General features: G+C 53.0%; 1 protein-coding gene across 2 annotated transcripts in view; it reads right to left on the bottom strand.

The window, feature by feature from the left end:
- The window catches only part of Grik3 (glutamate ionotropic receptor kainate type subunit 3), a 214,035-nt gene extending 204,488 nt beyond the window's left edge, over positions 1–9,547 (bottom strand). For both annotated transcript variants that reach the window (XM_035438913.1, XM_035438914.1), the window contains exon 1: positions 9,433–9,547. In XM_035438913.1, the coding sequence (XP_035294804.1) occupies positions 9,433–9,547 (115 nt within the window). The remainder of the gene's footprint in view (positions 1–9,432) is intronic.
- Between the last annotated feature and the right edge of the window lie 4,794 nt (positions 9,548–14,341).

A 14,341-nucleotide genomic window follows, 5' to 3' on the forward strand; every position in this document is an offset into this window, starting at 1 on the left:
CCAAGAGGATGACATAAGTTATAGACTGGCAGTGAATTTTTCGGCAAAGATCTCAGAAGCTGGGTGTGGTAGTACATGCCTTTAATTCCAGCACTCTGGAGGCACAGACAGATGGATCTCTATGAGTTCGAGGCCAGCCTGGTTCTAGACCAGCCAGGGCTACATGGTGAAACTATCAAAAAGAAGACAAAAACAAAAATAAACAACAACCAAAAAACCACACCTCATATCTCAGGTGACCTCCAGCCTGGTACAGCTCAATAAAGAGAAATGGCAGCTTAAATGCCTAATAGAACCAGGAATTGCATTATTAGAGGCCAAGGATAAGATCCAGGGAGATGGTATAATGAAGGGCACAGTGCTGGTGGAGCTTTGCGTCTTTGGAACAAAGAAATTGCTTTCTGTTTGTCAGGATAGGTCGGGGACCCACCTCAACCAGAGTCAGGGTGATCTAGTTCGAGCAATGGGGAGCAGCTACACTAGGTGCCTACATGAGGAATTCGAAGCACTTCCTTTGCACTAACTTGCCAACCCTTACCAAACATCAGGAGACAGGTATGATCTCTGTGGGTAGTATTTTGAGATATGTAACCGTTTCCCAAGATAGCACAGGTGGGAAGTCACAAAGACAGGCTTTAAAATTAGTCTGTTGGAGTCTAGAACCTGTAAACTTATCCATGGTGCTCAAAAGAAAAAGTTTCTGTGTGTGCCCCCCCCCCTTATGCCAAGCCTGCTGGTTCTCAAAAAGTCCCCTGAGGAGAAATATACTGGTTCCCAATTCACAGGTGAGGAAATCTAGACTGTGAGGAGTCATTCATCCAAATTCACATAGCCAGGGAGGAAGGAATTTTAAGCCCAGATAGCTGGATGCTAGAGTTCACGTTCCCGAGATAGGAGTCCTATTGCCTTCTCAGAACTGTGGGCAGATGTATTTCCACTTCCCAGGTGGGTATCTGCAGCCAACACTGCACTGAAGAATGGATGGGACCTAAAAGCTGCAAGCTCCCGAAGCTGGTGATATTCGGCTAGAGACTGGCCACAGGGAGATACTTCACCATGCTGTGACAGTGGTCTCTCAAAGGGTGGCACCCAAGGTGGGCATGATGGCTATCTATCATCCCAGCACTCCAGAGGCTGAGGCAAAAGGATGGCAGAGAAGTTGAGGCTGCAAAGTGAGACATTGACTCTAAGCAAGCAAGCAATCAAAGAAGGGGGAGAGGAAGGGGGAGAGAAAGAGAGAAAGGGAGAGAGGGTGGGAGGGAGGAAGGGAGGGAAGAAAAGCATATATCTCAGGCCAAAAACATATATCTCACTTTATCAGGGAACCTTTAACAAATGCAGACCCATAGGCTTCACCCTAAACCCAGTAAGTGGCAGCCCTCTGGGGCTGGGGTCCTTCCTGGTAGTCAGTGTTTGAAGGAGTTCTCCATGATTCTGATGAACCCTAATTTTGGAGAACCAGAAACCCAGAATGACCCCTGGAGTTCTCTGCATCCTGAATTCTACGATTCTTCACTATAGACAGGAAATGGGATGCTTGGAGCCCTGGGAAGTCCTTGGCTTCCCGCTCCCGCTTTTCCGCCCAATTGGGCAGCTCTTTGGAATAGCGCATTCAGTTCTGCAAAGCAGAGTGGGGGGGGGGGCTTTGCAGAGGTCCCTGGCGTTGCCATATTTAAAGAGATCGTTCCTGCATTTTTCTGAGAACTCTATAAAACCCCTTCCAGCAGCAGCCTGTCTGTATGTCTATTGAATAGCGTGAGACTTAATTGTCTCCTATGGACTGGAACCCTCTTGACAACAAACTGGAATCTCTCCACTTCTCTCTTCTCTGTCTGCAGTCCTTAACCACCATTCAGCCCAGCACCAAAGGATCATCCTCTCCAGTCCCTCCAAGGCCAAGGGGATAGGGATTCCCCTCCCCAGCTCTCACCCGGGCCTTCGTTACCTGGCATCTCCCCAAAGAGCCAGCAATGTCTGACCCTCTGACCCAACCACCTCCCACTCCTACTGTCCAAGAAACAAACATTGAACACCCTATTTAAGAAGGGCTGGCTGACCAGAATTCCCCAGACTAATCACTCAAGAGCATCCCACTTCCATCCCCTGGATCTTCCTGGCTCTGAACACAGGCTTTTAAAAGGCATTTCAATTAAATCGCTGCAAATGCAAATGTAACGCCCCAGGCTGCAGGTGTGTGATAAATAATGGTCCAGGAGTGTCCGAGGAAGGGCACCTCTCTTGCTCTTGTAATTGGCACAGCGGTTGGGCTTGCCCATTCCACATTAGGGTACACTGGCATGTGTGAAATGAGCAAATGCCACGCAGTGAACTGCATGGAGCATGAGCGCCGGGGTAAACACAAAGCATGGAGCACAAGCTTCAGAGCATCGTCTGACGGCAGAGACAGGGCCTCCACCCTGGGGAACCCTTCCTTCTCCCGCTCAGTTATTAAACGTTAGGCTCTGTACAAAGAGCTTCACACACGTTATCTCCTTTAATCCACAAGGCAGTCCTGTGAAGGCAGTACTACGAGGCTCAACCATACAAAGTGTTTGTAGGTCAAAAACAACAGACCAGAATCTCACTAAATGTTAATACTTCTCTCTCAGCCAAAGAAGAAATAGAGGTCTGGAGGGGAAGTGACTCACCCGAGGTCATGAGCAAGCACACTTGAGTAGATTCACACTGAAATGACAGTCAGCTACATCTCACCAAACCCAGACACATCATTATTTAGAGGTGCCAAGAAAAAAATTCCTTAAGTAAACACAGACATGGCATACGAGGTCCATATGAGCTTCTATGTGAAAACAAAGAAAAAAAAGGCTAGCTTAGCATTCATGAAATACACCATTATGAAACATCCGTTTTGGTAGTGATGTGAGAAAGATGGCAGAGCCTTGTCTACAGCAGGTGGCAGGGGCACAAGCATTAGCGAAAGCCCAAATCCATCCCAAGCCTAACCACAGTCAAGGTCAACAACACTGGCAAACAAGGTGTAAAGGTCAAGGGAAGCCGACACGGGACCTAGCGCTGTAAATGAGCTGTGAGGAGAAGAAGAAAATGCCAGCAGGAGGGGAGGCAGGTAGAGGAGAGGCAGCCTGAACTCTGGAGGCAATTCCAAGAAAATAAAACAAAGTCAGTTGGGGGAAGGGTGCAGGCTCTGAGGGCTTTGAGGCTTGGCTGCGGTAAAATGTGTTAAAGGGGGAAGAAAAACAAAAATCAAACAGCCTGTTGCCCTCATCTCCAGTTCCCTGGCCCCTCCTCCAGTTCTCACCTTTCCAAGCCCCATTGGTTAGAGCTGTGTCCGACAGCCAAGCATGTCTAAATACAAGAACTGTGAAACCAGCTCACCCAGAAGATGGGCAGAACCAGGATTTAAGGAGGCACTCACTATTGCATCATTGAGGCAAGCTCAAGGTCCTTATCTTTTGGGAGCTTCCTTTAATCCTGTACCCTGGGAGTTTCACCCCAGTCCGGGCTCTGAAATGGTCTCTAACTACAAGGAAAACAGCAAAGAACTAATGTTGATCTTTGGAGCTACTTAAGCTTTTTTTTTTAAGACATCATAACTATCTGACTCTGGGAGAGGCATTTTATATCCTCCCACTTTGCAGACAGGGAAACTGAACAATATGCCACATGCCGACCCTTCTGTCCAAGCCAATACTAAATGTGCCACTGCTGCAGTGAGTAAGTGATACAGCTCCATTTACTAGAAGAGTAGCAGTTGCTGACAGCAACCACCATGCCCTGTACGTTGCCCACCAGTCTCGGTTCCAAGCCAGATAGGCTCCATTTAGAAGACAGGCATGTGATTCTCGCTTAAAAATAGAACAACATAAAAACTATCGGTAGCCGGCAAAGGATGATGGAGAGGAGAGGGACCAGGATAGGAAAAGGAAGTGAGAAGGGGAAGAAAGAACAAAGAGAAGCCCACCCACCACATAGCTTCTTTTGCCAGCTCCAGGGTGATGGGGGGTGGAGGTGAGATACACACAAGGCCCATGGAACTCAAAGCTTTGGCAGTATCTTTGAGGATATCCTGGGGAACTCCAAGCAGAGGGATTTCTGTGGTTAGACTGGCCTCACCCAGAGAAGAATCCAGCCTTTATCTGGGGCTTGGATGAAAGCCCTGAACCGTCAAGAAGCCAAGCTAGGTGGGGTACAGAAAAATAGAAGTGTGTGTCTCCCTGGATATCCACCCCTTTCCACAGAAGGAAGCAGTCTACCGCCTGGCTCATCGGCAAGGCCTGCCTGATACTGCCCATGAGTACTGACAGGGCGAAACTGTGGTGCAGAAACCATTCTGGGCCAGTGAGAGCCCTAGAAGCTCAACAAGACCTTGCTCAGCTTCCAGAACCATGGGCATGAGACCTGCATTTAGCCCCTTTATAAATTGTCCCTGTCTTCAAACTACATAACCAGCTCCAAAGCATCAGACCTGGAGGCTGACTGCAGTTCAAATCCTGTGTCTACCAAGCTTCTGGGTAAGTGAGTTCACCTAGCTTAGTTTCTTTGTCTGCAAAAATGGGGAGGGCACCAGCAGCATTGTAGAGACTCAATAAGATAATGGAGAAAATGTTGCAGCCTCGTTTATTGAGCACTTACTATCTCTCTGCTACTTGTCATTGTTTGGAAAGCATTCCAAACAGTCTGGCAGCTATTAAGTGCTCAATAACTATGGCCACGGTATTGTTGCTGTTTTATTATTTTGATTATGCTCCAGACTCAGTGGGGCCCCAGGCAGGAGACTCAGTGGCCATCTGAGCACAGACATACTGCCCTCTGGTGCTGCTGCTGAGGAATCAGCACCAGGAAGAACAGCCCTCAAGGAAAAAAGGCCAAGGCCAAGGTGCCAGCTCATCCAACCTTCTGGGGGACTCTACCTACCCAGGGTTCCTACCCCACCACTCCAGCCTGTGGAGGATATGCCAGGGTCTGCTGGCTACAGGCTCCGGAGGAGGGCCTTATTCTTGCATGTCAATCCTCTGTGTTGCCAGGCAGGGCCTAGAGACTTCCATCCCCTGCCTGCTTTTATGTGACCTAGTAAAGGATCAGATCTCACTTGCCTCTAGAAGGTCCTGAGCAAGACTGACAGGGCTCAGGCTGTAGCTGTAGCTGTAGCAGGGAGAGAGGGGTGGCTGACTGTGAGAGGCATTAGAAACAGCCTTAGCTATAAAAGCACAAATCTCCTCCTCCAAGACTATCGGAAGTCTTCAGCTTCCCTTCCATACGTCCACGCCCACCCCCACCCCCACCCCTGAGGAAGGATAGTTCTAATACCTACTGATTCACCGGGACCTTCTGTCTCTGCAGGGTACTCTACTTCTCAGAGCTGGAATGCTGTGCCTGTGTGAACATGGGGGCTCACTGGGGGTCACAAAGGGTGCTAAAGGGAGCCAAGCATTCCTGCATTTCCGTAGGGGTGAAGAGCAGAGATCAACCTCTTTAAAACAGAGCTATGGGGCAGTACTTCTAAACTCAACCCGCCATGCACAGCCACAAGGGGATGCCCATGACCTCAGAAAAGCTTAACAAGGCCTGGCTCACTCTACACATGCCATCCTAAAAACCCCAGGTCATCCTGCCACCAAAAGACTGCTCAGCGCAGTGCGAGCATCGAGGAGAAATTAAACTCCAGCTGGAGAAGAGGGGGGAGCCTGAGCCGACAGGAGCAGCTGGGCTGAAAAGTGAGCAGAAATTCCTCAAGTTAATGCTTTCTAAGGCCCCTCGGGCCACTCCCAGGTTTTGTCTGAAGCTATTTACTTCTGGGGGGAAAACCCTATTGATCTTCATTCAGCGGCTGTCTGTTCCTACAAGGCGCAATGTCTCCGCACATCGCCAGTCACAAGAATCCCTCATTGTTTTACATGCAGTGACTCTCAAACTCAAGAGGCGGGTGTCCAGGACAATTTGAATGATCTGATCAGAGGAGTGGCACATGGGAGGGGGGTTTCAGTCCCCAGAGAAGGGCTGCTGGATCCCTATACATTCAGAAACTGCTTAGCTCTACCCTGTCTGCAGATGCTCTAAGAATGCAGAGCTGGGTGCACACTCCCCTCCCACCCCACCCCCTTACACCTGCTTTATGTCTCTGCAGTCATTTGGCTTTGAACTTCCCTACTGGCTGGCCAGAGTCCACTACCAGCCACCAGGCTCTTCATCACAGGAAGACTGGCCAGGTTTCCCCCGTTGCTGCCACCGCTACCTGGTTCCTTTTTCAAATTCCAAGCAGCCCTCAATCCTATAGTCTATCTGGAGTCCTAGGGAAACTACAACCAGGAAACCTACAACTGCCAGCCTGTTCAAAAGGAAACTTGACACCACGGTTTATGTCAACCAAATTGTGCGCATCTGTGGAAACTGAGCACCTGAGTGGGAAGGCTAGGATTGTATTAAAGTGATCCAGCTCACTAAGAACAAAAACCAGAAAATCCAAGCCTCTGGTTTGTATGTCTGTCTCCCATCCTCTTCCGCTTCTAGGTTATGAACCTGCAAATCCAAGTCCCCACGGAAGGTCACTAAAGCTCATTTGGCTGAGAAGACCTTGCATCTAGTTGCCTATCCTGAGTTAAGACCAGGATCCATTCAAACAACAATAACAACGACAACAATAATAATAAAATTCGGAGCAATCTGCCTCACAAGCCTTCGATGGAAGCCCTTTATAATCACACACAGAATACATCCTCCACATATTCATATAAAATAATCAATGATCATTTTTCCCGCAGACTACAATCCAATTACTCTCTCTCCCTCACTCTCTCCCTCACTCTCCTTTGTTACTTGCAAACCATCCAAGCAATCAATGCCTTGACCTCTCCCTCTGATAGACACAATTACAAAAAGACAGAGCAATGCAATTCATCTATTCAAGACAGATTGTTTGAACACTCTGTCACACTGCTGAGCTATCCATCTCCTTGTCTAAGAGGGAATTTCAGCCCCCAAAAGAGGCACAAAGAGAAGGGGCGGGTACCACACTCCTCAGGCCAGAGAGCCCATCTTGCACCTGCAGGTAAACCCTCTCTGGCCCTATGTGCTCAGCGACGCCTGGCTGCTGGAGAAGAGATTCAGGCTCCGAGGTCCAGCAGTTCTGGCAGAAGCACCCAGCATGCTTCAGAGGAGGCCAATTTCCAGGGCCTCCATCCCTGAAGCCCCAGCCAAGAGGCCTCAGATCCCAGAGATGGGAAAAAGAGAGATGGCTTTCCAGTCTAGCCAAGGCAGTATCTTTTGGTTGCAGCTTGCCCCCCCCCCACACACACACACAGCCTCTCGAGCCCTGACTCCTGCTAGGGTTCAACCTCAAGCTCTGGAATGACAGAAGCTCAGCTCCCAGGGCAGCTCCAAAGAAGCCCAGAAGCCTCAGAGCCTTCCCATCCTCCACCCAAAGCTGGCCCTGCTCCAGTAGTCATGTTTGGCATCAGTACAGCACCCCAGTCCTCGGGCTGGGAGTCAAATAGGGAAGGGTTCTTGGATATAAATGGACTGGGCCGACTCGCTAATTAATCCTGGGGCTTAATATGAAGAAGATTAGAAGGGGGAGGGGGCTCTGCCATCCTTAATTTCGATATTATGTTGTGGCTCAAGAAAGGGCCACAGGTTTGGAATGTGCTCCCCTTCAGGGCAATGAGGAGACCCCAGTGCAGCTCTATGTACAGTTACAGTGACAAGAGCAGGTGAGGACCACGTACCCTGCACATCTGCAGCCCATAGCTGATGCTCTGCTCACCTGCACCTGTGTCTCTAGTCCTCCCTAAATTTCCATTCCTGAAACTGGGCTGGAAACACACCTATCCCACTCTGTACGGGGAAGACCAAGAAAAGGTAGACCTAGACCTGAAAAACTCAGAAGGGGCACCCAGCACCCTTCGAGATTCACTTTCTATCTCAAGGACACTCTACCATGAAGGTCCTCTAAAATCACAAGAAATGAGAGCAGGAATAAAGAAATCAGTGAGTGGCCCACTACTGCGGGACTAGCTGGAATGGTGAACAAGCCAGTACTGGGCAGGAACAGAGACGGAAACAGTTTTGGCTAGCCTGGAGAAACCTAGACTTCAAAGGGTTAAGATTGACTGTGAGGGTTGTCCCCCGGGTCCCTCAGGTGTCTGGCCTTCTCTGCCTCCCGGTGGCCTCCCCAGCCTGGTCCTGAGTCCTGGGCATGCACTAGAAGACCTCAGCATCTGCAAAGCTGACTGTGTTCTGTCCCCATTCAGAAGCTGAGTTCAAGAGGACATGGCTCTAGGGAGGGTGGGCGAGAGAGGGGAGGCTCCTAGGAACAACCTCAAGTACAGATAACCAAGCCTGTCCTGAGTTCCTGCATCCTCATCAAACCGCTGGTCACCCCAAAGTCCGTTCTTGTAGGAGCAAAGTCGGCTCCTGGAAGAGAGCCCCGGAGGAGGAAGGAGGCCCTGGATGGATAGAGCTCGTCTGGCTGCGCACCAGATGTTGGTGCCTCGCGAACCCGGGCTACCCAGGTCTCCGACCAGGAGCAGGCGCTGGGCCCGCGGTAACGGAGACTCCTGGGTAGCTAAGCCTGGCCCAGCCCTGCGGGTCAGCAGGCTAGGAACACGCACGGGTTCCCACCAGCCCTGAGAGCTGCCGCGCAGGGTGCCTCGGGCGGCCACAACAAAGTTAAAGCCCAGAGTAAGAAATCTGCTGCGGTGAGAGAAGCGGAGAAGCCAGAGCCCCAGTAAGCCGCGCGCAGAACGCCAGCCGCCGCCAGCTGCGGAGGGATTTCGGCTAACTTTAAAAGCCACTCGCATCCCTCAGCCGCCGTCCCTGGCAGCGCTGGGCGGCCTTCTGCGCTCCCATTCCCCAGCCTCGGTTACCCCTGGTCGAAAGAGGCCTGGGCCTGGGGGGGGGGCACTGGAGCGACGTGCAGGGCACTGCCCCTCTCCTGCCCGGATCCTTGGCCAGCCAGGAGCAAAGAGATCAGCTGCCCTCGTCAGGCGAATCCATCTCCTGCACTCCTTGCCCGTGCCTGTCCCCGAGCTCCGGCGAGGCGCCCATGGGGGGACGACAAGGGGAAAGAAGTTGGCGCCTTCCCCAGGGCTCCCACTCTGCACGGAGGCCGGTCCCAGAACTCGCTCTGCGGCCATCCGTGCTGACAGTCGCGACGAAATTCCCCAGTGGCACGGGTTTGGAGCTGGAACCTTCGCCACACTCCACCGCGTCGCCTTCCCCGGAGCGTGCCCAGGGCCCTCGCCCACCGCGGCCCGGTTTCCTCCTCCCCGTAAGTAAGGCCCGCGACCGGGGCTTTGGAACTTTGTCCTCCCCGGCAAGAGCTCCCAGCAGACACCGGAGCCCTGAAGCCTAGAGGGAGATTGGGACAATCTCTCGGATCACGTTCAGAGCACCCCCACCCCAATTCCCGTCCCCACCCAAGCGCGCAGAGACCCCCGGCTCCAGGGGAGCCCTTACCGATCCGGATGACGTGGGGCATCCCGCGCGAGTCAGGGATCCAGAAGGCGCACACAAGGAGCCCGGCCCAGTATTCCCAAACCAGACTCCGGAGGCGCCGCCAGGGAGCGGTCATCGTTGGGCGCCTCCGAGCGTGCCCGGGGCGCGGCCGTGGCGGGCTCCCTGGGGCGGCAGCTCTAGGCGCGGGCGCGCAGCAGCCCCCAAGGCGCCGCCTGGCCCAGTCGCCTGGCTCCCGAGCGCCTCTGCGAGTAGGGGGCGCCCCGCGGCGCTGCGTACATCTTACTGGGGGGCCGCCCCGCTGGCGCCCGCCCTGCCTCGGCTGCCGCCCACGGGCCGCCCGCGAGCGAGGGCTCCTGGGCTCCGCCCGGGCTCCGCTCGGACTCGGCTGCAGCGTCTCCGGCTCGTGTCGGCTCGGCTCCCGCGCGGGCTTCCCACCTGCCCCGGCTGCCGGGAGGGCTTGCACGCGTCTCCGGCCGCTCCTCCTCCAGCCGCCGCCGATGCTATCGCCCGGGCTCGCACAAAGCCCCGGAGTGGAGTTGCACGCGCGCACACACTCCCTCCCAGCCCCCTCCCCCGCGCCCTGCCTCCCGCCTCCCGCGCCGCCCGCCGCCCGCGCTCCCTCCGCGTACTCCCCCGCGCACACACGCTTCCCACTCACACTCGCCCGGGCGCACACTCGCGCGCTCACACCTGCGCAGGGGGCGGGGAAGGGGACCCTGGACTGGGTTTGGGAGGGGGGACGCCCGAGGATGGAGACTCTCCTCTGCAGCTCAGACGTCCCCACCTGCCCTGCCGCCCCCAGGGCAAGGCACGGAGCCCGGGAGCCAAGCCTGGAGCGGCAGAGCTGGCACCGCGAGCCGGGAGACGGCGGCGACAGCCCAGCGGCCCGACCAGCTGGAGGAAACGCGCCCGCCGGGAGTCGCGAGACCTGAAGCCCGCCGTCTGCGGAGCTTCGTCTTTCAGCTCCCACGCGGCTGGAGCTGGCTGGACGGCAGCGGCAGGAGACTGACCCGGAGCTGGTTTCCCTCCTGATCTCCAGCCCACGGGAAAGCGGAGTTGGCTCTGGGTTTGAAGGTTGCAGGGTGGGGGTATAAAATTCAGAGAACTGTCAGTGCTGGGTTAGGAGGTGTAGAGCTTCAGGAACTAACCCGAAGGGAGAGACCAGGCCAGACCCTCTGCGTGGAAGGTAGGACTTGACCACCACGCACCATCAGTAAGAGGGCTGCGGAGAAAGACCGCCAAAGCCTTCGTTTTCGAGGGCCGCTGGAGTTGGAGCCGGCTGATTTCTCAGTCATCTTCCGCAACTATGCGGGAGGAACTGGAGCCCCCTCCCGGATTCCTCCTGAGAAACAATACAGAAAAAACTGATTTTCCATGGGACAGAGTAGGGCCCGCAAAGAAGCAGGCAGAGGGGGTTAAAAATACATGTTGTTTATTACCAATAATATTTTTTTTTCAAGTGGCGCTGGGGTGTTGAAGGAAGAGAAGGGCTGTGGAGCGAGGCAGGAGCAGGAGGCAGCGAATTACGCAGCTAGGCGAGTTTAATGACCTCTTTGACAGAGACAAAGCGGTACCGATACAGTAGATAAATAAACGGATCTGTCACCGGGCATCGGCTAGGCTGTGTGCGAATTTATTTTTCTCATTTAAATAATTTTATCTCTTCAATCACTTCCAATCTCTCCCATTTGCCAGCTGTCTGGTAAGAGCATGGCCCCCTACATCTGAAGAGCAAATCTTTAATTTTCTTACAAATAGATAATGTGTTGTCTTCCAAACACGCCTGTTAATTTTGCCATCTTTTCTTTCCCTTCCTCTCTGGGTACAAGGAACTAGGCATTGTGTGGGCATGTGAACTGGGCAGTATAGTCAATTGGCAAATAGGAAGGGGTTTCTTCTCGTCTGAACTTGCACCAGTGGCCTCGGGAGCAAAGAGTTTCTGGGTTCTGCCCAAGAAAAGAAAGAGGTGTATGTCTTTTTCCAGGACATCGTAGGTAGGTGATCAGCTGAGATCTCCGAATTTGCCATACTTGGGCCTTCCCTGGATCGAGAATGGCTCGTCTCCCCAGCACCCTTTGAGTTTTTCTCAAAGAAGTAGTGTAAAACATAAATCTGCAGTGGTTGCCTCTTCATAGGGAGTAGAGATCTTAGGGGATAGGTCCCAGGGACCAGCGTGGAGGCGAGAAAAAGAGTAGAGGACCCCCTGGACACAGCTGGGAACCTTTGCATCAGAAAAACACCAGAGTAGCCCATTGCCACAACTAGGTTTGGTTGGTTCCTGGAACCAAAAGGACTTGACTGTTTTCTCAGGAAGATGATTCTGTGCCCTGATGAAGAAAGGCAGAGCTGAAGAGTGCAGAAACCAGTACCAAGGCTGACTAATTCCGCACCAGTGGCAGGAAGCAGGTAGCCCAGCCAGCTGCCTCCCCAAGCAGGTGGGTTTTCCTAGCTAAGGATAGAGGCTTCCTTTAGGTTGCAGTGGGACCAGCCTCCTGACTGCAGAGGTTGTGAGGCTCAGGCAGGACTTGGCAGCCCCTCTCAGAGTCCTGGGGTAGATTTAGGTAGAAGTTGCTATCCCCAGCACAGGGCCTGACCCTTGTTCTTGACCCAACTGAAAGTCATCCTATAACACAACATCCCTAAACTGATAGTCACTTCAATCCCTTCCAGCCATGGGGGAATGTGAGATGCGCTGGGCAACAAAAACAGCCATGACTCTTGTGTTTATCACATGCTTTCTGCATTCCAGGCAAAGTACTCACAACCTTGCCTGTCACTTTATCCAGTCCTCTCCACGACACACCATGATAGTCTGTTATTTTTCCATTTATCAGATGAAGAATCTAAGCTCAGAGGTTAAGAAGCCCAAACACACACACACACACACACACACACACACACACACACACACACACACAGAAAGAGAGAGAGAGAGAGAGAGAGAGAGAGAGAGAGAGAGAGAGTCCTTATTCCTTCCTCCGTCCCTCCCTTCTTTCTTTTCTGGCTTCCTTCCTTTCACTAATATTTATTAGGTATTACTGTTTGCCAGACTGAATTCGAACACAGACCCAGCAGGCTGCTAAGTTGGCAGCATTTCCCCTGTGGTATCCTACACCCCCTGGGCAGAACAGGAATGGCTCCACCTAGAGCCCTTTGACCCCTGCAGAAGCTCCTGGAGCCTCTGGCTGCCTGAGGGCAGGCCAAAAACAGAATGGAATGGAGTCCTTAACTGGAGTAAACTAGAGAGCTCAGCCCCCACCCCACTTCCCAAATCTTGAGAGTTCTGCAGACCTCTCTCAGGCCACCCCAAAGCCAGCAAATAGCAGGATTGGCAAGATCTCAAGCTCCATCTCTGGAGACTGGGAGCCGCCAATCCTGGCTTTTGGAATTGTTGGTAAACAAGCCTACCCACCAGCCAGACTTCAGCTCCCCGCTCCCCCATGAGGCAGCCAGCACTGGATTTATGAGGCCTCCAAACCTCATTCAGACTAATGCAGCTTTTCATTCCCAAATAAAAGGGGCCGCTGTCTGAAAGGACAAGTGCTCCCGAATTTCATTAACATCCCCTAAAACGGCTGAGCTGGCCCAAGCCGCTGCCAGCTAGATTCATGCCTCCCACTGGCTCACAGGTGGGGGTGTGGATAAGGCTTGGAAGAAAGGGGTGATACTTTCAGGGCTCCTAGCCCCTCCAGCCCCTCCCTCTACTCCCTACTTCCGTGGCTAAGGAGGGGAGCCCCCAGGGGTGGCCCAGCTAGCTCCTTTGGATGAGTCCCCTGTGTACATGTTTTGTTTAGACTGATCCACTCAGCTCTCAGTCCCTCCACAATCACTGTGAGTGATGAGGCCCTGGGCTCGAGTTACTGAGATTCATGACTCTGGTTCCCGGGGAAGCCACTGAGCAGAGCGCGCAGCTCCTGAGTGCAGATTCCTAGGACTTGAGTGCCCTCTGCTGAAGCCTGCTTATTGTCAGTTCCTTCACAGGCAGGTGCTGATGGCTGGACACTGCAGCGCAACCCTGCCCTGGGGGTGGGGGCTCCAGACCCTTCCCTTCCTGTCTCAGAATAGGGTCTCCTAGGGTCGTGCTCTGCAATCCACCCTTCTGGTGCTTTGCTGAGAAAGGATGAGGAATATGGCTCCCCTCTTGCCCCAGGGGTGCAGGCTTGGAAAAATGTGTCTGCCTCCACCCCCGCAGATGATCTCTGCTGAGGGCTCTAGCAGAAGGCAGAGATGGAGGCCTCCAAGCCCAGTCCTCACTCTATCTCCCAGGACCCTGTCAGTGGCCAAAAGTATGCTCACCACAAAAGCCAAGACTCCTCTGCGCTTTGCAGGACACCTATAGGCTCAGAGATAGGCACCTCAGCCTGGGCTTTAATCCCTTCCCTGTCCTGAGAAGGGAGAAAGCAGTGTAGGTTAACAGTCACCTGAGCAAGCGATGAGCCAGTGAAAGTGCCATCACTTTGGATTTTTGTCAGCAGTCAAGCAAGTTCATTCCCACTGAAGTCAATTCCTGTGTTTGTTGTCAGCTTAACCTGCTGCTGCAAGTTGTTTCTCCGCGGTGAGGGAGACAGGTAGACAAGACGTTATTTTACTGATGTCCGCTTTTCAATGGTTTGGGCGCAGCTGTGGCAGAGAAGTAAAGGATAGAAACACAGATGTACTTACACAGAGATCCTTATTATATGTGTATATAACAAAACAGCTGCTAATGGGTAAGAGACCCTGGGGCATGGTGGGGGACCCATTGCTGGGAGATGACGGGAAGGCAATGAGTGCCCCCAGGAACCAGCACATCCTGGCTTCCTGAGTACAGCAATGGGGGCCACAGTCACAATCTGGCTCACTCCAACAGTCATTCATAGTTCCTAATTAATTTACTTATGCAATAATTTACTTATTAATTCATAAGACC

This window comes from Cricetulus griseus, chromosome 2, assembly GCF_003668045.3.
Source record: "Cricetulus griseus strain 17A/GY chromosome 2, alternate assembly CriGri-PICRH-1.0, whole genome shotgun sequence".
In the NCBI taxonomy this organism is placed as follows: domain Eukaryota; kingdom Metazoa; phylum Chordata; class Mammalia; order Rodentia; family Cricetidae; genus Cricetulus; species Cricetulus griseus.